Source organism: Podarcis gaigeae (assembly GCF_964106915.1).
Source record: "Podarcis gaigeae genome assembly, chromosome: 14".
Classification (NCBI taxonomy): domain Eukaryota; kingdom Metazoa; phylum Chordata; class Lepidosauria; order Squamata; family Lacertidae; genus Podarcis; species Podarcis gaigeae.
In genome coordinates, this window is record NC_139690.1 from 27,640,040 (window position 1) to 27,664,568 (window position 24,529).

The following is a 24,529-nucleotide window of genomic DNA, read 5'->3' on the forward strand; positions in this document are numbered from 1 at the left end:
CCTTCCCCATAAATCTTTATGAAACAGAAAGCTTCATACACACAAAGGAATTACCTGCTTATATCTATCCTAGCACAAAGACTCTCAGTTTTCTGCTTGTTTCTTCAGATTTCTTCAACATCCCAATTTGAAAATAACAAGGTTCAGGGTGATCAAAACCTTATTAGATTTTTGGCCATTCCTGCACCAACATTTGGGTTAAGGTGTCCAAACAGCGGCAGCTATAACGTGATGGGAATATTTCAAGGGACGATACACACAGAAAAAGGAAAAAAGCTTTGCTGTCATGGTTTCCCCTCACCCCCTACCCTGCCTTTTACATGCAACACTTAAACAATTTGTCAAACATACAGTACCTGCAACAATTTTTGCAGACAGAGTGCATGCCCATATTTCGCAGCGAGGTGCAGACCGTTCCTTCCTAGAGAGGTCAAAGTGACAAGGAAATGCAGAATGGAATCATGACAGACATGCCAGAACATTCATTCAGTGTCTACCACAGACCCATACACACAGAGATGGGTTGTGTGCTGCACATAGCTTGAGTTGAAATACTGACCATGATGTACTGTATTTTTCGCTCTATAGGACGCACTTTTCCCCCTCCAAAAATGAAGGGGAAATGTGTGTGCGTCCTATGGAGTGAATGCAGGCTCCTTGGCTTCAGCGATAGCAATGCGAAGCCTCTGAAGCGCAGAGGGAGAGCTCCCCCTGCGCTCCAGACGCTTCGCGTTGCTTTCGCAGAAGCCACCTGAAGCCCCCGGAGCGCAGCGCAAACACCCGCTGCACTCCGGGGGCTTCAGGCAGCTATCCGCAAGCCTTCAGAGTGCAGCAGGAGTTCCCGCCACGCTCCAAAGGCTTGCGGATAGCTGCCTGAAGCCTGGAGAGCGAGAGGGGTCAGTGCACACCGATCCCTCTTGCTCTCCAGGCTTCGCTTCGCCGGAGAGGCGCTGCACAGTTTCCCCTCTCTGTGCAGCGCCCCTTCAGTGAAGCGGGAGGAGAAATGGAAGGGGCTCTGTTTCTCCTGCCGCTTCTCTGAAGGGGCACTGAGCAGAGAGGGGGAGATTTTTTTTTCCCCTGTTCTCCCCCTCCTATGGTCTGGTGCGTCCTACAGAGCGAAAAATACAGTAATTACTGTATTTTATACATCAATTCACAAGGGATAGAAAGACAATGGAGTATTTTAAGTCAATCTATCTTGAGGAGTGACCCAGTTTAGATCCTTCCATGATGTCTTAACTTCCCCATGGCTGCCAACAGCAAACCCTCACCACAACCCCAGGGATGTAATCGGCAAAAAGGTGGCTGGGAACCCAACAGGGACATTGATACACATCTAAGAAGCTAGTTCACAACAACCCCTTTCCATATTCACTCAGCAAGTTTGAGCAATACATGAAAACATTTGCCCAACATCTTCTACAATCTCTCTTTAGGAGGATCTTATCAGAGAGACAACCCTCTTATTTTAAACAAGGACTCATACCTGCCGCATCAGTAGCTACAATGTCAACCCCATGTACAAGAATGGCATTCAGACAATCAAGATTCCCTTTGGCAGCTACAACATGGAACCTAAACAAAGCAAAACAGGAAAATGTCTGTGTAATGTTTGCATATACAAGGTTACAATTAAAATGTTGCAAGTGCAATCCAACGCTATAAAAATGCAAAAGCAGCACAGAAAAGCACCTGCAGCAGACAATAAAAAGAAATACAACAAATAGGCTGCTGGGAGATAGCTCAGTGTGGAGAGCATGAGACTCTTAATCTCAGGGTTGTGGGGTTCAAGCCCCAGGGTGAGCCAAAGATTCTTGCACTGCATTTACTCTTAGCCTAACCTGCCTCACAGGGGTGTTATGAGGATAAAATGTGGAAGAAGAGAATTATGTACACCACCTTCACCTCTTTGGAGGAAAGGTGGGATGCAAATGTAATAAATTATTATTATTATTATTATTATTATTATTATTATTATTATTATTATTATCACCACCACCACCACCACCACCACCACTATCTATCTATTTTCCACCCTTCATCCTATGATCCCAGGGAGGTTACAACATTAAAACACAACTATAAATATAAATGGGATAAGTAAATGTGAGCTGAAAAGTCTCTTAGAGCCCTCAGGATCTATTAGCTTCTGGGCGTGAACCAATTTAATAGGTTCCTTATAGAGAAGCAAGAGGAGGCTAACAAAAAATTAAACCTCAACAGGAAATGGCCTTACCATGGCAAAAGCCTTCTTTATACACATACGTATACACACACCCCACTTTCAGACCTCCCCATCCTCCTCCTGCCTCACAGAGAAACCCAAAGTGTCTCCTGCTATGTCCCGTGAGCCAATAATGTGTTGGGGCCATAAAGTCCTGAACAGCTCTGAATCTGGCGGCACCAGAAGGACACTCATCCAAGGGGTTTCTAGATGTCTTGGTCTCAATGTGCAGTGCAATCCTACACATGTCTAGTCTGAATTAGGACCTTTTGGGATTTAATGGGATTCACTCCTGGGTTAAGCTAGTAAAGGACTGCAGTTCACATCTTCCAACAGGAGAACTATCTTTTAGAACAAGCCTTTTAAAATCTTTACCCCAGTCTGTATCTGGGATTTGAATTGGTTTTATGTATGTACTGTTGTTGTTTTAAACTGTTTTTGTATTTATAATTGGGTGATTTCTAAACTGTTTTTTTATTGTTGCAATTTCTTTAACTGTGTTAATATACATAACTGTTGTATATATGCTATATTGTAAATTGCTTTGGGATGCCTCACAGAAAGCAATTCATAAAATGAATGAATGAAGAAGAAGAAGAAGAATGTGCAACAGGTAAACCCTAATGGAAAGGCAATCTTTGAGCAGCCAGATAGAATGTAGGTTAACCCTGGATTTCTGTTTTTCAGTCTGCGGAGAATGCAGAATACAGAGATTTCTGTAATTCTCAGCAATCCTTATAACAGCCCTGTGAAGCCGGCCATTGTTATCTTCATATGAGAATAAAGGGGCTGAGGTGCTGGCTTGCTCAACACCAACTAGTGAGCTCATGGCTAAGCTGAGAAGCCACATTTCTGGATGTTGGTTCCAGAGAGTGAGAAGCTGTGCCTGAATGCCTCTGACCTCTGGCTTTCATCTTGGAAACTCTTGGGGGTATGCAGGCTGTGACCTACAACCACCCAGACAGAGTCACTCACCACAAAGCATCCAACACAAGGCTCACAGAATAACCCTAGCATTAAATGTCCTCACCGCTTACCATTTAAGACAGAAAACAGCTTTGTGCAGTAACTTGAGACTGCCATTCAAACCTTCTCCGGATTGGCTACTGAGAAGCTTCTGAAGTTACCACAAATATCTCCCCTTTTATTATGTGCACACACAGGAGTTCAGAGAGTGAAACAAAAAGGGACCTGGGAGTGGGACAGACACCACACAAGTAATACAAACCGCATGGGAAAGACACAGGCCTTTTATTCTCGTCTGGAGCAAGTTTGGAACCAAACCACAAACACACCCTGCAACCTAGACAGATTTTTTTTAATTAGCCAGGCAGAGACCACCCAATTACTTGCTTCTGGATCTGCTGCATATTACTGTGTCAAGGAAAACAATTCATCTCAAGCAGCTTTCATAGTGCTTTCCGGTTGCTGTTGGACTACAGCTCCCATCAGCCCCAGCCAGCATAGCCCAAGACTGGAGGTGGTCAGAGCTGTAGTCCAGTAACATCTGGAGGGCCCCCAGGTTTCCCTTCCACTAAACCACATGTTTACACAGTTCGGCATGACATCCAAACATGCCCTGTATGTGTGGAAGCATAAAATGCTCTTCCGCAGGATGCAGGTCCCAACAGCTTTCTGTTTATTTAAAACATTTCTATGGCACCTTTCCAAGGCTCAGGGAGGCTTACAGGAAATAAGCACTAGGCAGATAAGAGCCAACAGAAACAACAGTGCCCCTCTCAAAAATTTGGAAGGGGCCAGGAAGATCAAAGGCAAAAAAGACACATCTAAGCAGCCCTCCTCCAAGGGGTGGGTGGGCTACAAACTTAGTGGGAGGTGGCAGAGCAGCTGAGGTCAAAACCCCGACTTCTACTCACGCAGATCTTCCTTCCACATCGAGTTTGGTGGGGTTTACGCCCTTCTTGGCAAGGACAGACGAGATCTTCTCCACGTCGCCCCGTTCAGCAGCTTTCATCAAGCGATCATCGTACTTGTTCCAGTCTGCAGTCAACTGTTCAAAGAATGCAGGAGAAATGTTTTCAGTGTACAGTGGTGCAAATCCCTCAGAAATATGAGCAAAAATGCCTGTTTCCCATAGAGGATAAAGTGGGGGAGGGGGGAGAAGTGTTATTCATCTGCCATCCATGTAGCTGGAAGGGAAAATCCCTTAAGAAACGGAAGCCAAGGAAAGCTGCTTCTGGGCTTTAACAAAACAAAAAACTGAAGGAGCTTGGTTTCACATATTATTGTGTCAGTTTAATACGGGAAGTACTTAAGAAAAATCCAAACACTGAGAAAACCATGAAGGATTCATGCCTTTTGCATCCCATTATTTACTGGCATGCAATGTTATTCTCAGAAAATAAGATAATAGGATATTTGCAGCACCTTTCTGCAGTTCAATGTACAGTGGTGCCTCGCAAGACGAAATTAATCCGTTCCGTGATTCTCTTCGTCTAGCGGTTTTTTCGTCTTGCGAAGCAAGCCCATTGACAGCTTAGCGGATTAGCGCTATTAGCGGTCTAGCGGCTTTTAGCGATCAGCTGAGAAGCGGCTTATCAGCGGAACAGCTGATAAGCGGCTTAGCGCTTAGGGAAAGGGCAGAAAAAAGCGAGAAAAAAACGCGGGAACTCGCAAGATTTTTTCGTCTTGCGAAGCAACCCCATAGAGAAATTCGTTTAGCGAAGCGCCTCCAAAAACGGAAAACCCTTTCGTCTAGCGGGTTTTTCGTCTTGCGAGGCATTCGTCTTGCGGGGCACCACTGTATATTTGAATGTGCTTAGAGATGCAGAAGGTCTCAGCTCAATGAGCAGCTTCACTTTAAACAACGATCAGAGGAATGGGTTACATTAAACACAATCAGGCTTGGTGTGGGGAGTGTTTTGGCTTTTCCAAGCCTAATAGCTAGAGGGGAGAGGTGACCTTCTTGCAGACTTCAGCTGGGGAGGCAAAGTTAGCCCTCCAGCCAACCACCCTCACTGCACTCTCTCCAGAAAGATCGCCTCTCCTGCAAACACAGTTAGGCTTCAACAAGGCTTTCTTTTTTGAACTGAATTTTACATAGCACACACCCCAAGCCAGTGGTGGTGCAGTGGTTAATGCTGGACCTGGGAGTAGGGGGTTCAAGTCTGCACTCAGCCTTGAAGCTTGCTGGGTGTCCTTGGGCCAGTCACTCACTCTCATCCTAGCCTACCTCACAGGGTTGCTGTGAGGATTGAACGAGGAGGGGGAGAACCACATAAGTCACCTTGAGTTCCAGGGGAGAAAAAGGTGGGATATAAATGTAAAAAATAAACAATCACCCCAGTTACAACTAATTCTATACATATACACATGCACTCACACTTAAAACTCTCTCATGCACTAAATAGGTTTTTTCCAAGCCTAATTCTGGTGCAGAGGAAGTTTTCAGTAGAGGGGTCACAGCTGGAGAGAAGACAGTCAACGCTTCCCAGCTGCAACCCACTTTGAAAATGCTCACCACCAAATTCTATTGCTTCTAAGGGCAGTGGGGGGGGGTGGAGAGAGGCGGTAAGGAGGGAGATTTCAGGTGGTATGGGGAGGGCCCAGGGCCTTCATTGCACCCAGCCTGAAGGCTGGCAATTCACCATCCCTGGTGTAGATAGAAGCTGATAGGAAAAGCATCTTCCTGCCCAAGATCATGGAGAGTTGCTGCCTGCCACAGCTGGCAATGTGCTAGGTCAGAGCTGGGGAAGATCAGTGGCCCTTCAGTTAGTTGCTGGAGTCATGAGGGTTGTTGGGGGGATTTAATGAGGAGGAGAACTATGTATACCACCTTGAGCTCCTTGGAGGAAAAATGGGATATAAATGCAAATGAATGAATGAATGAATGAATGAATGAATAGGATAATAAGCCAGACCTCCCACAAAACAACTTTTTCCTCTATTCCTTTGACTGTAAGAGAATTCTAGCTTCCGGTAGAACTAATTACAGTTCTTCTAAAACAGAAGGAGTCTATGATATCACTTGCACACCAGTTTAACCATCAAGAGGCTCTTTCTGTTTCCAGAGCCTCCTTGCTCTGGTTTAATTGCCAGGAGCATTCTGTTTGGATTTCCAGTGAGGCCACCTCGGTGCCTTCTCAGAATAGAAACAAGGTTCTCCACCCTAGTTGGCATTTCTTGCTTTCAAGATAGACAGAAAGAAAAAGTATTGCAATCCAAAACACTCTCTTCAGCCCACCAACGCCCAAGTCCTCCTTTCTTGCAAAAGGCTTGCATTTCTACTCAAAGGATAATGGCTACATTTGAACTGCACAGGAATGTGTTGTTTTTGAGGTTCTCCCACTTCCCATCTCAACTGGGTGTGGGCCTATTTCATGTGTTATTCTTCTCAAGCTGCAGATTAAATCTCTGCCTGAAATGAAAGCAGTATCTTCCTGCCTATGGATGGCAGCATGTGTGGTTTGCTCTGGAAATGTACAGAAGAAGCCAAAACTAATGCCCACTGCAGCTTCCTGGCAGGCACACCTAGACCACAAAAAGAGAGAGAAAGTGCAATCCGTAGTGTCATTCAAACGCTGAAAGGCACCTGCTTTTTTCCAGTCATTTCTACGGAAAGACAACTTGCAAAGTGACCCAAATGAATGTGGAAGCAATAATTTTATTTCATTTTATTTGCCTCCCACTACACAGCAAGCAACTGCATTCCAAAGCAGGGTATCATGTTTCTGTCTGTAGTGTCACGAAACCACAGTAGCACAATTTGGGTATGCGCCCCACTAGCTAGCAGGAAATCCATTACCAGAGGGAGAAACAGCAGTTGCCATACCAGCAGCAAACGCTAAACTGGTACCAGCAGGGAGAAAATTCTAGCCACTTCCCCCCCACCCCCGATGTGCTAGCTTTCTACATGCAGGAAGCTTCCAAATACATGTTGCCATTCAATGGCCCACCAAACTACCTTGTTCCATGTACCGTACATATAGACCAGGCTTTGCTCAACTCATTACCTTGCAAATAAGAAGCTACTTCCAATTAGGGCTGGGCGATATCTGGTTTTCAACATCACAATATATCACCAGCTAAATATCACGATATCTCGATATATATTGTGATGTTATTTCAATACTGGTATTTATTGCACAGCCCTATTTCCAATGTGCAACAGTAGTTTAAAAAATCTATGAACAACAATATTTAAATCTTTCACCTCCCAGCAATCAGATTTAAAAAGTTGTGCACACAAATATCCCCTTGGTATCAACAGCTTCAGAAAGGCATATTTGAGGGCACAGTGACCCACAAGTTGGTCTGCATGTCCAGGTATACCTTTCCATCTAGAATTGGGGCCGCAGCAGGACTCCACATTTGCATTTTCTCCAAGTCAGTAGACAAAAACTGCACAAAAGCCAATGGACGTCATATTTGATTATCCCACGGCTAATTCTGGCCTGTATGGGATTATAGTGGTATGGGGCGAGCCTGCTTTCATCTCTCAGCCCTTCAGTCTTCAGCCGCTCCCTTCTAGGGCTCTTCAAAGGAGCAAAGGCAGCACCACTGACCTACTGAACCCTTTCTGGAGTCATCAAAACATCCAGCATCTGAAGGCCAAACAAGACATTTCAAAAGAAACAAGCATGGAATTAAGGATGCTTATGTTACACTGATTTTAATGCATGTGATTTTGGGGGTGACGGGGGCATTTGCAGGGAAGCATCAGCAGATGAGTGGCACTTAAGCTGTTCCCAGGTGGCCAATTCTTGCCTGCAAATGCTCTCCCAGAAAATTCTCAAATACCACCACCACTGTGACGCTAAAGCCGCAACTCAGTTTGGATGGGGAAGAAACAGCCTCACCTGGACCACCTACAGGGAAGAAATGGCAAACACCTGAGGAGCTAAATACCAATACAAGTGCCCACATTCTCTATTTTAGGATTGGGACCAAGCACTTGCAGCAGAAATCAAGTCCTATTTGACTTTGAAAAAGCCTGATAAATCTTTTCAAGGAATCCCAAGCAGGCACATTTCAAAAAGAAGAAAGCAACTGGAAGCACCATTTCAGTCTCTTCACTTTCTATATTCCTGCACATCTGTGTCATTGACAAACTAGCAGAATTCTCAATGGCAAGCATTTCTACCTAGCATAAAAATATGCTGGGCAGTGCTGGTGCAAACGCAGAAGTGATGCATCCCTTTCCAGGAACTGAAATAAATGCTTTTGACCTCTACCCATTCCCTAAGCATACTTGACATTTTTAAGTTTAGGCAATTAATATTTCCTTTCATTGAAAACTTAAGAGCCCACAAGTGTTCCAGCATGCTAAGTATATAGAATAACTAGAATGGTTTGGTCAAACATTCCCAGTTACAGTTAAACAGATACGGTAAATACACCAATAGAAGCTCCTCTCAAAGCAAATACCTGGAGGGCTGCAAACAGTGTGTCTGTCACAGGTGTAAGCTTCCAAGATGGAATAAAGGTGGGATATAAAGACAACAGGATTACAATTTAAAGGATTTCAAACATTAGAAGCCCAGCAACTCCTTCTGAACAGAAATCTACCATAAAGAGTGCAGCACCGAGATCATCCATCTCTTCAATTCACCTGCTGTACTTACTGCACAAAAAGGCGTAAATTAAGAGAAATTCTCACAAAGAGTTCTAAGCGGAAAGAATACTACAACAAGCAAATGCTGCAATTCAGGCCACATTGAGAAGGAACAATGCAAGCTGTGGCAAAAAGTTGGAAGCTGCTCTGCCGTAAGACGATACCTACTGTGTTTTTAAGGGCACAGGAAAACCAGCAACTCATTCTAGAGTTCCCGAGTCCTGGCTGCCAAGAGTGAACAGCAAACCCGACATTCAGCTACAGCCAGAGTCCAAGGGGGCTGCCCAGTGCAACCTGAATTTCTGCTGCCCTTCTGCATTCATCTTGGTCCTTCTTCCCTTAGCTCGGATCCCCTGACATGCTGTCTCCGTCTTCGGGGTCTTCTTCAGACTTCATCACTCTTGAGAAGACAACTGGGCAGCTTCTAGGGGCAGGGCTGTGCCAAGTGGCACCGTCCCTTCCAGCGGGCTATGCTAACTGCTGCAGCTGCCCCCGCCTGGCACTGGAGGAGGGGGATGCCCAACACCAACGTGGCTTTTGTTTTCACTCCTCCTGCGCCGTAGCGCCAACTACTGCCTCTGCAGTTCAGACACAGTAAATATTGCCCCGCTCCAAAATATCCTGTAAACAATATGCAGACAGTCTCACACCAGTCCAGAGCTATTTTTTGATTTGCCCGGTACTTGATAGCTGAGCGATCGAAAGAAATAGCTAATAATATATCCAGTGCATGCTCAACCGGTGAGTAATACGTGACGGCCGCTGCCGGCCAGAGAGGCAAGAATGTGCACAAACTGCTCACACCACGAGCGGGCGACATGTGCTACTGACCCAGGTGCTGCACTCCCTCTAAGAAGCAAATGCAGTATGTTGTGCCCAATTAGCTTTCAAGTGACACTTTCCAAGGGAAACTAAGCCACTGTAAAATAGGGCATGATCAGTTCTACCAGGGACCCCTGTCATTAACCAGTACGGGCTCCCAACAGCTTAAGAGCCGATCGCGGCTTTGTAATCATATGACTGCGTCCAGCAGAGAGGAATGCAAGAGTCTATTTTGACAAAAGCATCTCAGATGTTTATTTAGAAGACACACGTGCCCCTGCTTTTCTAAAAAAAATTAAATAAATAAAAAGAACTCTCCTTTTACAAGCACGGACCCCATTCTGAAAGCCAAGGAGGTTTCAGTTTACTTTTGCTGCCAGGCTGTCTCCTTGCTGGCTAGTTGAGAAGCCCCATGGAGGTTTGTCAAACCATCAAATAGACAACACAGTGATTAACAGGGCTAGGGATGCAGTGCTCCCTTTTCTCCTTTTCAGTTTTAACAAGGAAGGCACACTCTTAAAATGCCATCTTTAGCACAGTTGGATGACACCAGCTTTGAATCTTCCAGATCAAATGGTCCAAAGGGAGCCCATGAAATATGCGGGGGGGGGGGGGGGAGAGCCCTCCAGACTATTAAGACAGAGGGACTGAAAATACAATTTGCTGAGGTGACCCTTCTTAGAAAGTTCTAATGGTGGCTCAGAGGTCAGTTGGTGGTCTACCAGAGGACATTTGTCCATTCAATAGGCAAACTCCAGTTCCTCCTTCCCCCACACCCCCATAAAAGAATCATGGACAACAACATTCAGCATTTTAAAATAGAAGGATCCCCTCACTCATTCCCAGTCACAAAATGCTTGCCTAAATAAGGTCTTGCATTGATACCACTCTGATGATGCTGAGTGATTCAAAGCTGGGAGCAGCCATTGACAGCTTCTTTGGTTTGCCTCAGTGCTTGGGCTCAGATAAGCTGCACCAAAGAAATAACATTCGAGAGACTGCAGCAGTACTCAGGAGATCTACCAGGTATGGGCAGGTGAGCTAACATTACTGCTCCGTTTTCCTGAGTGGGTATGTATGCATACTTGATGTCAAAAACACTTGGAGACATGGATGAATTGTTGGCCTTGGATCTGGCGATGCAAAACACAGGCGAACTGTTGGCCTCAACCAACGCTTCCCTCAGCCTCCATTCCACCCATGCAAAACTGCATTGTTGCAAAGGTTGTTGGTCATTTTCAACAATTGAACTCGCTTCCCTGGCAAGGCAGAAGTGCATCCACTTCTCATAATGCTGGAAAGTAGAAGCTGAATTGCTTTCTGCTTCCTGCTTTAACATTAGAGTGAACTTGGAAAACGGTATATTCTAGGAAACCAGCTGTACAACCCAGCAGCTTTTCCTCACGAAAACAACATTCCAAGAAAAATGAAACTGAAATGGTTATGAACGGGACCAGCAAGTCATTTTGTAAATCCACCACAATTTGGGTTTATAATGTTAAGAAAGTTCACGGGCAAATTAAACTAGATTCAAAGATCTTAAAAATAAGTTGTTTACCTGACTTGCCACATTATATCTTGCTTCCTTCTGCCTACAGCAGGTGCCAAATGAATTTAACATCCAGGTTCCAACCTGGTGAAAAATATTATACTCCCAAGGAAATGGTGGGCTCTTTGCCACTTTGGTTCCATAAACTCATTCCCACTGCCCGTGCTCCTAAATAAATACATGATTAAATATCCCTTCTGGGGTGAAATTACGTACTCACGTCTTTTCTGCTTTATTTGAGTGGGTGGTCTGTGTGTCTGTGTGTGTGTGTGTGTGTGTGTGTGTGTGTGTGTCTGATAATGATTTTTTGTGATAGTCTCAATGTGGTCTTCATGATATTCACATGTTTATTTTTGGAAGTTTTATGGTATTAGCTGTATTAATGACTGTGAATAACATTTAGAAATACGGAACCTCAGCTGTGCAAATGGTTGTTGACTAAATAACCTCAAACCCGATTCCAGTTGTATGGATTTTTGAATCCTGGGCTGGTGGAAGCAAGATGCTTGGATTGAAAAATGAGGTTGAATCAGGTTCCTGTAGGCCAGAATAAAGAACACAAGGAATATTTATAGTGAGAGGAGTGAAGAAGGTCTGCAGGATAGATAAACCAGACACAGTGTAATGGGAATAAGGAGTAAAGGAATTGCTGCAGACCAAGGCAGTGATTTTTTGGGAGGTGAGGGATAAATCCTAAGACATGCCTCATCCTGACCAGAATACAGCCCAAGTTGCAAGTCTCCTGCAAGTTTAAGTTCTTTAACCACTCAAGCCTGAAAAATGTGAAGGAGGTCATTAGTCTTGTTTAAAAAGGCTTTTAACTACCACGTCCAATGGAGCTTACTCCTAAGACAGTTAGTTACTGAAACCACCTCACTCCTGCTGGTGGGTTTATTCTCCTTTTAATGCTTGACAAAGCATTATTCTGCTGCTGTTTCTTTTCTGCCAGTTGTTTTGTTGCTTTTATTACTGTTAGACATTTTCAGCTTCTTTTTGAAGAGAGTGAGATTTAAAGATAATAATAACACAGAAAATCCTAACTGCTGACAATGCTATACATTTATACTATATATAAGCAGTGTTAGAAACTCAGGTATACAAGCTAGGTATACCTTAAACTAAGGTCACAGTCGCCACAACGGAATGTCTATTCGCCAAGGGGTTGGATGATCCTTAGGGTCCCTTCCAATGCTACAAATTTATGATCTTAGAACATGTCATATCACCAACATAGCGGTCAACTATTCCCTTTAAGGGAAATTCGATTATTCCGAATAGGATTCCTTGCAAGAAAAGGGAAAAGTTGACAGCTATGCACCAAAAGCTAACATGAAACAGATTATAAAGTTTTGCAGGCACCCACAATACATCCAATGCAGCTCCTGTTGTTTAAAAGGGGTAAATCCTTCCTAACCTGTTTGGTTTTTGAGAGCCTACATATTAAAAGACTTACAGTACCTTGCAGTAAAGGTAGAAAGAGGCGTTTGTGGTATGTAATGTACCAAGAGCACGGATTACTCCTGCAGATCAGGGTAAAATGAGACAGGATGTTCTTAAATTACCAGCGGAAAGGGCATACAGCTGCTGTGAACACAGAGAATTGGAATCACTGGGTGCTACCAGCAATAAAGGCTAATAATAGTTTCTGCTGCTTCTAAGGAGTTTGAGGTTTTCCAGTTTCTAGATTATCCAAGCAGCGAGGATCAAGGCCGCCACTAGACAGGACCCATTTCTTCTTTCATTCTGCAGAACTCAAGTTTTTGTCAAGTTCTCTTACAAATGGAGCTGGCCACAGGCTAATAAATCCTCAGCATTTGCTCTCAACTTGAGAAAAACAGCACCTGCCTTACAAGGCTTACCAACTGGACTGGTAAGGTGATCTCTCTTGCAGTTAATGACTCATGCCAAATGAGAGATGGTGGTGATCACTGAATGCCAAAAGAAAAGGGTGACAACAGAAGTGTAAACTCCGCATACCCAATCAAGTGTAAATTTCTGGCCTGCAGTTAAAGTAATGAGAGGTCTCCCTCTCAGAAAAAGCCCCAACACAGATGCACCCCAGTCAAAAGGAGCTACTTGGCGAGGGCTTCTGAAGTCCTCTTATAGTATTTGAAAACTGAAATCTCTTGCTCTATTCCTCTGTCACAATCATTTATCTCTGAGCCACATACACTGAGCACTGTTACAGCTCCAATTCCAATGGAACCTTATATAATCACAGAACTGAAGTGTTGGAAGGGACCCCAAGGGTCATCTAGTCCAACCCCCTGCAATGCAGGGATCACACAGCTAAACAATCCCTAAGTGATGGCCATTTAACCTCTGTTGAAAAACCTCAAATGAAGAAGCGTCCACCACCGTGCGTGTTTCTATGTCACAAAAATCCGCAAAAGTAGTAAGAAGCATAATCTGCTTCACAATTAAGTCACACTAATGTTTTGATATATTTTTATGGGATTTTTGGCTTAAGTGGTGGTACTTATGCTTTGCCACCACATTGTTCCAAGGATTAGACCACACTTCAGAATCAGGTTTTTGCTCACTGCATGTTATTCAAAACTCTGCAACTGGAATGTATCCTGGCACCAAGTTATTAGCCCCTGCACCAGAAATTGCCCAGGGGACAATTCTAATGCTGGAAACTCTTAAGTGGAACAACTGTAAACAGGAGAATCATGGGACATTCCCAGATTATTCCAGGGATTTCTATGAAAGATACATAGTGAACTTCTTACTCTGTAATTCTCTCTTCCAGTCACTCACTGCCCTGTGAATTCCACAACTGATTAAGTTTCTTTTAAACTGAGTTACTTTCAGAGTTCCTGTAAGAGACATCAGACTCCCACAATCCTGGGCCAAGGAGCCGATAGTCTCTACAAGGTCAGGATGATTAAACAGATAACTGATAAAAGTGGCATTCTGTGGGATCTCAAGTAACTAAAGCCCGTGTGCTAATCTCTTCAATGACCTCTTGCCCTCAAAGCCCTCTCTTTTCATCAGCTTTGCAAATTTAAGCAAAAATTCAGATTCAATTTTATTAAACATATTACTGTTCTGTCTTCTGATCACACCCAGGCAGCCAGTCTAACAAGACACACATTATCCAAACACAATAAAATCCTAAATCAGGCTGAGCAACATGACCTAGGAATGAGTAGAACATGAGTACTCAAGGGCTTACAATGAAGTCTGTCAGGGAACTTATTTTCGGGGTAACATTTAATAAATCATACCCCAAATCTCCAACATATTTATTATTAAACAGAATGTACATCCTACTTGATTCAGTGGGAGGGGACTCAAACCTCTAATAGTTTACAACCAAATAAAATTAAGCATTTAAATCATCTATAAAAAAAGTTTAAAATAGGTATTAAAAATATTTAAAAGAGGCTTAAGTTCCATACTAGCTAAAATGATATTAAAACAGATGTAACTTCTATATTTCTGGAAAGGCTTGCCAAAACAAAAGAGTTTTAAGCAGGCACTGAAGGAATACAATGAAGGCACCTGTCTGATGTCAATATGCAGGGAGGAACATTACATGGCCCCTTGCTGAAGCTAAGCAGGTCCGGTTCTGGTCAGTTCCTGGATGGGAGACTACTTGGGAACTGCAGGCATACCTTGGGTTCTAGGGTGGGTAGAGGGAATAGGATATCAGCATAAGGAAATATATACAAGGTGCAACCCGAATCAAGAATATTCAAATAATAGTGGGAATTGACTAGAACTAGCCATACTGACAAATGCCACTGTTTGTATCAAAGATTGGGAATTCACTGAGATCTGATGGAATGCTTCCATGCATTTTGAAACTCACTATTCCCAAGGTTCTTCATTTGGAAATTTGCTAAATTGATTCATTCCATTTCCACCCCATCATCCCTCCAAGGAGCTTAAGGTTCTCTTCCTCCCCATTTTATAATCACAACAGCCCTGTGAGGAAGGTGAGGTTGCAAGACAGTGAGCTTCACGGATGAGCATGGATTTGAACCCTTGTCCAATCACTGCACCACACTGGTTCCCCAAATGCACTGGCTGTACTTGTTTAACTTGTTTATGCATGTCCCTAGCCTGCCTCACATGATGCCAGACTACACACAGAAAGAATTAGCAGCAGGGGGTCCCAAACTCATGCATTTGGTAACCACGCCTTTCCCCAACTATTCATCCTTAAGCAGCATTTGCTGCCAAAGGGGAACTCAGTATAAAGTGTGTATGTGGGCCATCAAGATCTCTCCCTCTACCGTTGTTTTTGCCACAGATGCTCATGTGAAATTAGTGGTTGTTTGTTTACACACACACACCCTCCCCTTGTTGCTTCTTCCTGCCTCATGGCCCGGACTTGTAGCACGAGAACAGCAACACTAGTGATTCTCCTGCCAAGACACACAGAGGCACAGGCTTCCAACCACACAGCAGCTTTTATTTTAAAACGGGCTACCTGCCAAAGCGAGTGCCTCTGTAGATGGCACCCCACCTTGATGACACTCTGGAAGCCATGCAGAAACACACACAGCACTCAGTCCAGACACATTTCTTTATCATAAACACAACCAGTCATGATTTCCAGTAGACCCCACCTACTGCTGGTCGTTTGCCTTCCTCATGGGGAAAACATAGGAAGCTGCCATATACTGAGTCAGACCATTGGTCCATCTAGCTCAGTTTTGTTCACACTGGCTGGCAGCAGCTCTCCAGGGTTTCAGAATGGGGTCTTTCACAGTCCTACCTAGAAAAGCTGCTGGGGAATGAACCTGGGACCTGCTACACGCAAGGCAGATGGCTCTTCCTCTATGGGTTTTCCTCTGCTATACTGTCTGTCATTACCTCATTTAACATAATAGCTTTAATACTATCAAGTGACCAGTGGGGTGCAGTCAGGGGACTAGGCTAGTTCCCTAAATATTCCCGTGGCATCTCTTCCCAAAGCCTGGGAAGCTTCTGCCTGGCTTAGGGAGGGAGGTACGATGCTCATGTGTGCAACATCGCTCATGTGCACATTGTCGTCCCAGTCCTCCCATCCCCACAATTGTCCTTGCAAGCTGACACCTCTGGCCTTAACTGTTCCCCTACAAAAAAAATCACCGCACACCACTGCAAGCAACATATTGGATACCAACATTACTCACAAAAATAAATATTTTTCTGAGAAGTGTATCTAAGAACAGATTTGCTCTTTAAGTCACAAGTCTGCATACAGTAGCAACAATTCTGAGAATTTGGGGGTAAACTGGGGCAGTGGGGACGTCATTGGCATAGCAGCAACTGGGCACAGTTAGCCAAACTGCTTGGAGTCCCAATACATGGTCCTCAATATGTCAGCATCACTGACAGTTAAACAGATACTGTGATATTCCATGCTAGTTCTTTTCAGACTAGACTCTCTGAAGTTAATAACTTAGGTTAGGACCTGAATACAACCCATATAGTCCTAGACTGTGCCACAAGTGGAGATGAGGGATGAACAAGCTATACCAGCCTTCGTGAAGCTGGCTCCCTCCAGATGTTTTGTACAACAGCTGGTGGGAATTGTGGTTACAAAAGATCTGGAGGGCACCAGCTTGGCAATGCCTGAACTACACCACACCAAGGTGTTTGCAGGGCAGATAAATCCAGAATGGTTTAAGCAAATGAGTAAATCTTTACAAGTGGACACGGAAGGAGGGGTGGGGAGGAAATGGAAGGGTCACAAGCCAATTGGCCTTGAGGAAAATTTGCTTACACATCTGGAAAAATAGGCATCAGATCCTGAGAATGAACTAAAACTCTCCCATGAAGTTTCTTCAAACTCAAGCCTGCCTCACCCAGGATAGACACGTCCCCTTGGAAAAATATTTGGGGAACTGCTTTTTTCTTATCATTAAAGCTACATTCACACTAACTCACGATTTAGCCAAAGGAGGAGAGCATTCCAGAAAGATTAAAACATCACAGGAAGAGACTGACCTTCCTGTTACATGTGGGAGGGACAGCCTGCTCCTTCTCAATTAGCTGGCAGCTTTCTCAGTTTAATTGCCCAGCTCATAAAGTGTGTGTTTTGCAAATGTCAGTGTCTTCACCAAAGTGGGGTGGAAGGAATAAGTCTTGTGGCACCTTAATGAATAAGGACAGTATGCCATCAGTTATGAAATGGTTTCTCGAGGGTAGAATAAATTCCAAGCAAACACCCACAAAAGCAACAAGAGGAAGCACTTTCAGACACTTCTACTCTTCCCACAAGAAAAAGGAGTTTGAAGCTTATGTTTAGTTTGGAAAGAAACAGGACCCCACTGCCACCTCCATATACAGGCACCCCCCCAATCTTACACACAGTCTGAGGGACAAACAAAATTAAATCCAGCTGATGTTTACATGCCATCACTCACACTGGCACGAGTGCTTCATTTCCGATTATGAAATAGAAAGACGAAATGGAAATATCCCTTTCAAAGGAAAGCCAGCAGAGCTTAGCTGACAGATTTGGAGGTGCCTGTGATTTGCGCAGGCTGGAATACTAATGCAAGCAATCCAACCTAAGAGCCTCACTCAAAAGTAGGAAAGTTAAGAGAATTTCCACAATGTGCATGTTTGTAAGAGGTCAGGACTGAAAATCATGCAAGCAAATAGGAGTCATTTTCGCTAGGGCTGTCTTTTAAACCCACAAACATTACTTAAATTGCATTATTCCCTGAATTGTTTTTGACATTTTACTTCCATTGACATGGACTGAAATTGTGTGGATTTCAGCCACAGCTGGCAGCAAGATGAATAAAGTAGGTTTTAGTGGAAGCAGAGTTGTAGTGGAATAGAAACAGTGCTTATTGGGCCAGTCACTGCCTCTCAGTCTAACGTACCTCACAGGGTTGTTGTGCGGATTAAATGAGGACTTGGAGAAAGAACTATGTATGCCACCTTGAGCTTATTGGAGGAAAAAGGTGGGCTATAAATGCAATTTACTACATTTATTTTTATTATTTTTATTGTTGTTGCAATGAATGCAGGACAGGATGGAGATGGCTGCCGCCTTACATCCCTATGCAATAGTCAGGTAAACCTGAATGTAGTGCAAGCGCAGGCCAAAGAATCACAGGCCTAAGCCTGCAGCTATCCACTGAGTGTACAAAACTGCCCTACAGGAAGTCAGGCCTGTATCATCTTCTCTGGCTAGCAGGGTTCTCAAGTAGAGGAAAGTCATTGCCAACTGTGCGACCTAAGGCAGTTTTTCACTGTGGATCAGCATTCCTTAATCTGGTGCCCTCCAGGAGTTTTGGATTACAACTCTCCAGCCAGCATGAATACGGGAGTCCTATTCCAAAACATCTGGAGGGCATCAGGCTGCCGTGATGTTGGGGGGCTGAACCTGGGACTTTCCCTATGCAAAGCAGGTTCTGCTCCACCAGTGAGCAACACTGGTCCCTCCCCTGCTGGAAGAGCAATGACTTGACAGTGTACTCTAGAACTGTAGAACAGCAGGTTTTAGATTAACCCTCCACCCTGTAATTAATACAGGCAAGTCTTGACACATTTAACCACTAATAGCATTTCATTCAAGGCACACATTTTTCTTCTCAGAAGAAGTTGCATAAATGTCCACTCCCTATATATGAAAAACACACAAACACACATCAGTAAACAGTTCAGTAAAGTATGCTTCTGAGCAATAGAGCATGCTGAAGTAATTCTGAAGCATGGAAACATGCCGTTGCAACACTCAGTTGAGACTCCCAAGAAGAAATCGACAACTTGGCCATAATGATTTCGTTCATTGGCAGATCTCCTCAGTTCTTTTAAGCAAAGCTGAAAAGCCAACATTCTCTTCGGCTGCAATCGCTGGACTCTGCAGGGAAGCTGCCACTGATCTGCCTTCAGTTGGGTTAAGACTCCTGAGTTTGGAACAAGGAGGGTTATGTCCACTATCACTTGTTAGTAAAGTAATAGCTATGCAATTTGGCACAGAATATCACTGATCCAGCCAACAGCAATCAAGACCCCACACATATCCGCATAAAATCCATATTCCCATGAGCAGCACAGAGTAGGGAATGCTGGAGGAACTGGAGGAAGGGGGTGCAGTGGTCTGCATTCCACAGCTAGCTCTTTTGACCTGCAACTCCTGACTGAGTTGCACACTAGAACATGGCCTCTCTCTGAAATCCACGCTCCACCAAATTCTAGGTGGTCCAAAATCCATCTTTAAAACATATGGTTTATTTCTCCTACAGGTAAAAATAGCTTGGAGCAGCTAGAAAGTGTGCAGCTGCTCCCATCTGTGATGCAAATGGGGCCACAAGTTCCCCTAGGATTGATGCAACATGGTAATGTCCCTTCCTATGAAACTGTATGGAAAGTTTCCAGTTTCATAGGGAATTGGTAGTCCTCTAATGCCATCTTATTTAAAGCAAGAATCAGCATACATTTGTTTTTTTGAAAACTATTGCTATCACACTGAAGTGGCTTATGTCACAGAAGCAAAACAACAAAAAAATAAACACTTTGCTGAGGCTTGTTTTAAGAAAAGAAAATAAAAACCAATCCCAGGTGTTACAAAGAACAACAACAGTGTTACAAAGAGTGTGGCCATTGCATGAGGTTTCTGGCCCTTGAAGTAAGCAACTCCTCCTACAACACCACCACCTTAACTGCTACTCTCTTCCGAGAAGTTTTAAACCAGGATGGCAACCAAAGTGCAAACCTATGTAAACTGTTTGCAGGAAAGCTAAGGCTGACAGAATAGCCAGTATCAGATGCTCAGCATTCTGTTTGAGCTCAAGAAAAGGGCCACCTTCCCCTTTCATCTGATCACATTAAGGGTCAGCAGAGTCTCCACAAAGCTGTTTGTTGAATGCAAAATCTGAACAAAGGAAGGAAGCTGCCCACTGAATGTGCTGATAACCCTGTGCCCCAATTCAACTCCACAGCCTCCACCCCACCACCCCTAACTGATCTGGGGAAATTTAAGAACAGAGCTGTGATCAGCATTACTGTAAACTTAATAAATTACATCAAGGGTGAGTAGAAGGCAGAGCTGGATCTACTGGTAGATCTCTTGGGAGACTTGCAAAAGATCTACATGGGTTGCTGACTCCAGTAGCAATAACAAAAGGACCTTTCCCACCCAAATTAGGCTGCCAAAATGAAGAAAGTGAATTAGGAGCAGCATTTTGTGTGTGTGACAGAAAGGAGCTCAAGTCTGGTACTGAAAAGAAATTTCTATGCTTGGAGGCACTCTGTTCTTTTCTTCCAACCATCTTTTGCACCCAGCTCTGGTTGGTGGATCTTGAAGTTGTAGCAGGCAAGTAGTAAATCTGGCAAAACAAACCTAAACTGCCTATTTCTCAGTTACATTATATTTATATCGTCATGGAGCAAGCATGCCAGCTAATGTGAAGGCTGCTTTTAAATTCAAGGAGTACAGAATGGGAATCTTTGTTTCAAAAAGAGGAGGTAATAACAGTATTCCCATAGTTACACACTGGGCCTGGCTTTCTATGACTACAGACACAAATGACCTCGGATTGCCTCAACGTTGCTAATTAATGAGTGATGCAAGCTTATGACCAGTAATTAATCCAAGCACAGCAGAAATTGCAGCATGCAATAGCCAAAGTCTGATCAATGAAATGGAAAACTCACACAGCAAGAGCCCCTCCTTGCTTCTGCTGCTGTGTAAAGGCTGTATCAGGCGGGTGGAGTCATGGGTCTCAAAAAGTACTTTTCCACAAGATACAATTCATGGGGCAAAATCCAGTTGTGATTAAAAAAAACTGCCCAGAAAGAAGATCTACATTTGGAGCAAAGTTCAGCAACTGACAGAAAGGTTAACTTCAGTGTGCAGTCACATACTGCCAAGTCCGATTGCGATGAAGAGGCTACATTTCTCTGAGTTGCTGGCATATTATAGGAGGAAACTGTCCTCCTCAAATTTGTCCTCTGTGTTCCTCATTTCTGGCCTAAACACACAACACTTCATCTTTCACTGTCCTGAGTATATGCAGATTTTCAGCAACCATCTCAATGGGCAAAGCTCTGAGTTCTGCCTACATGAATATCAACGTCAATCATTAGCCCTCATCAAATCAGAGTTACAACCATTTATATGGTTTATGACAGTTCTGAATTTTTCCCTGTCCGCCTTCCTTTTGAAGGGATCCATTTTAGCCAAAAATAGGCGTAGCGAGCCAACTTGATTCCTTGGTTTGCAGCCTATTCCAAATTCAAAAGTAGGCTGGAGCAAGAGTTGCTTGACTTGAGATGTTACGAAATAAGTGAATTACCTTCCTAATGCAACAAAACCCAAGCACTTCCTACACACCTCATCTTCTCACTTTACACATCCAAAATGTGTTCTCACAAACACACAATGGGCACAACCTAGCACTGTTTCATGTGCAAAACATGCAGACACACAAAAAAAGTGCCACCCTCCTTAAGTGCTCATATTTTCGACATTTGAATCAAAACAGGAGATAAGTCTGAAGAAAAGAATGCTGAGACAATGTCTAATTTCATGGTACAGGTTGTATGTCTACAGTACTGGCTTGCATTGGTCTGGATGCCATTGGCAAGCAGCAATAATTTCCAGACAACAAAGCAAATGAGTTTTTGTAAATAAGAATTTGTTCTTCCAAACAGCTGATACAGCACTAATGACTGATGTATGTGGTCAGGGAAGCTAATAATGGGCAAAGGAGATTCCACCCATTTGGAGTCTACACTAGCTATGGTTCAGTGGGCATGAATGTGTCAAAACAGCCTTGACCAACAGGTTCCATAGCAAAATAAGTCTGGCAAAATATTTAAAAAATGAGCTGCCTCTAAAGAACGAGTTTGTGTGTACACAAGTTCTTTTAATTAATTATCCACTCTTCACCCTAAGGATCCCTGAGCAGGTTAGAAAGTTCCTCCCTCTAGCATATTTATTGACTCACTCTAAAAGTCACAAATTTCAACAACTTGCCAAAAGCCATCCATCACCTTTCCGAAAGGGATTTGGTCAAGGGTGCACAAGTGGCTTTATTTTACTCTGACCATAATCTGATGAACATTTAAGGTTCTGCCTCAGTATAGAGATTGATATGTTTTATACCTCATTTTAACTTAGTATGTATATGCATAAGTCTTAATCTAAAAAACATGTTGCCGGTGGGGAGGGTAGCTTGCTCAGCTCTACTGTTGCTTTCACAATCACAGTCACCTAAATGTTAAGGATCTCAATACCACTTTTTCTCCCATATATTAACAATCCATAACACCAAGAAGCAAAAACATGTTCTAATTATGAATGCACTTCAGTACAGAGGCAATACACCTTGTTCCATTTTCACACCTTCATTCATTTCCATATTATTATTACTTCTTATTATTTATTGAAGTTATATACCACCATATATACCCGCAGGTCATATAACACCTTTTGCAAGAGAAATGAATTCATTTCATCAAGTTTGTGAAAGAGGTTGCTCTATTCCTATTTTATAAGAGCAGCAGGGAAAAAGAACTGAGGTTGGACATGGACCTATGTGCTGCCTCACAGCAAGAAAGCAACAGAGCTGCAAAGTTCCCCTGTGACATGAGCAGCTCCAAAGCCTCAGCATCAAGCTGTTCCAATGATGAATGGGAGCATCATTTCCTGGGGATTGGTCAAAGACTACCAACAATTTGAGAAGATTTTACTGAAGGAGAGACTGACACCAAACACAGCACACTAAAGGTGTGTGACAGCCACCAGCAGCAGCTAATGAAAAATACTGGAAGGGAGGAGACGCACTCCATAGTTATGGAGCATGAAGGAATAATTATAGATTATCTGTCTTGCAATCAAATCAAAAACCCAACAACGAAGTCCTCAAACAAATTATTCAGTGCCTTCCTCTCAGACCCCAACACAACACATAACCTCAATCTCTCCCCATGTGAATTCACCCTGAGGTGCTCCCTTCCTGGTAACAAGAGTGTGGTTTTCCAACATGCCAAATTAAGGATGACTAATTTAGCATGTATCTTGTCAAGTATCTCAGAGTCTTGTCACTGTGATGACAACCAAAGTCATTAACAGGTACACAACTCTACCGTGAAATTCCAGTACTTGCCCTGAAGTCATCAAGGTTTGCCTCACCTGCCTGCTTACTTCACTTCCCACAGACGTTAATGTGAAGTAATAGGCACACAAATGGATTCAGGCCTGTGGATCAGACACATCAGAGGTTCTCAAACAGTGGTCACAGACCACTGGTGAACTGCAAGCTCCCTTTAGGTGGTCCTGGGAAAAGCTGTGGAACTACTGGATTTCTTCTTCTTTATGATGACAGACAAGACCATTTAGAGCTGGGACCAGATTACTAAACAGACTATGGCCCATGATTTTCATACAACAGCACTAGCGCAATATGGGATTTTCATCACTCCACCTCGTCTAAATACAGAAGCAGGAAAAATGTTGCAACTGACAAACCCAACTTCAAATAACTTTTGTTCACAAGAACAGGTACATTCATCACGTTAGAAAAGAGAATACTTTGGTTATTAAAATACTAGTTAAACATGTGCTTTGCTTTACAGAACAAAAAAAAGTTTCTTAAGTGGTTTGCCGAAAAACGTTTGAGGACCAATAAACAACTTAAGTGAACAGGGCCCTTTCCAATGTATATTCAAAGAAAGCATAATTAATCATTTTATGGCTGTTGTCCAAAATCTACATAGTTGGAAGTATGTCTGGCTGGAAGCATTGAAACTTACTTCCAACCATACACACTACTGCAACAGTTTGACTTCACCAGCAGGGACACACTCCATTGTCCCTTGAGAAAGATGGATGACAACAATACACTTTGGGCTGAGATACAATAAATCTTCATCTTTTGTGAAGTCATGTCAAACTTAATTAAGATGATGTTCATCATGCCTGTATCCATATTTTTTTAAAAAGTTCTGAACACATTTGGGGGGGGGGGGGAATTGAATGCACAAAGTGTTCAACAACTCACTTCCAAGGGAAGCAGTTTAACCAAGAAGCCTTTTTAGTTCACTTCGGGAGCAGCTGAACAGTTTCCCAGATGAACTTATTTTCAAAAACATGACACGCAGCTTTCCATCTCTTTTGCTCTCACAGAACATTTCCTGGGTGCTCCTATTTCAGCTTTGCTCAGCAAGTGCAGAGGATCGCTATGCAGGGGAGGCCTTGTCAACTGCACGTAAATTCTGCCAGCACCAGCATCAGGAGGAGGGCCAAACTCATTCAGCTTTTTATTTGTGTGTGTGTGACAACAAATGCAGAGCTTACGTTGCCCTGGAAAGTGCAACCCATGCAACAGTGAGAGAGAGGGAGGGAGGGAGGGAGAGAGAGATCTGTGGCAACTGGATTAAGGGCGAAAACTTTCCT

At 43.4% G+C, this 24,529-nt stretch overlaps 1 protein-coding gene across 12 annotated transcripts in view; it reads right to left on the minus strand.

The window, feature by feature from the left end:
• UACA (uveal autoantigen with coiled-coil domains and ankyrin repeats) overlaps nt 1–24,529 on the minus strand; it is a 51,247-nt gene that overhangs the window by 18,510 nt on the left and 8,208 nt on the right. For 8 of the 12 annotated variants that reach the window (XM_083713057.1, XM_083713060.1, XM_083713053.1 and 5 more), the window contains exons 2-4: nt 4,102–4,235; nt 1,487–1,575; nt 357–421 (exon numbers count right to left, since the gene is read on the minus strand). In XM_083713057.1, the coding sequence (XP_083569183.1) occupies nt 357–421; nt 1,487–1,575; nt 4,102–4,235 (288 nt within the window). Of the gene's footprint in view, nt 1–356; nt 422–1,486; nt 1,576–4,101; nt 4,236–8,966; nt 9,397–24,529 lie in introns of those variants that run through there. The other 4 variants (XM_083713056.1, XM_083713055.1, XM_083713062.1 and 1 more) reach the window with 3 other exon arrangements.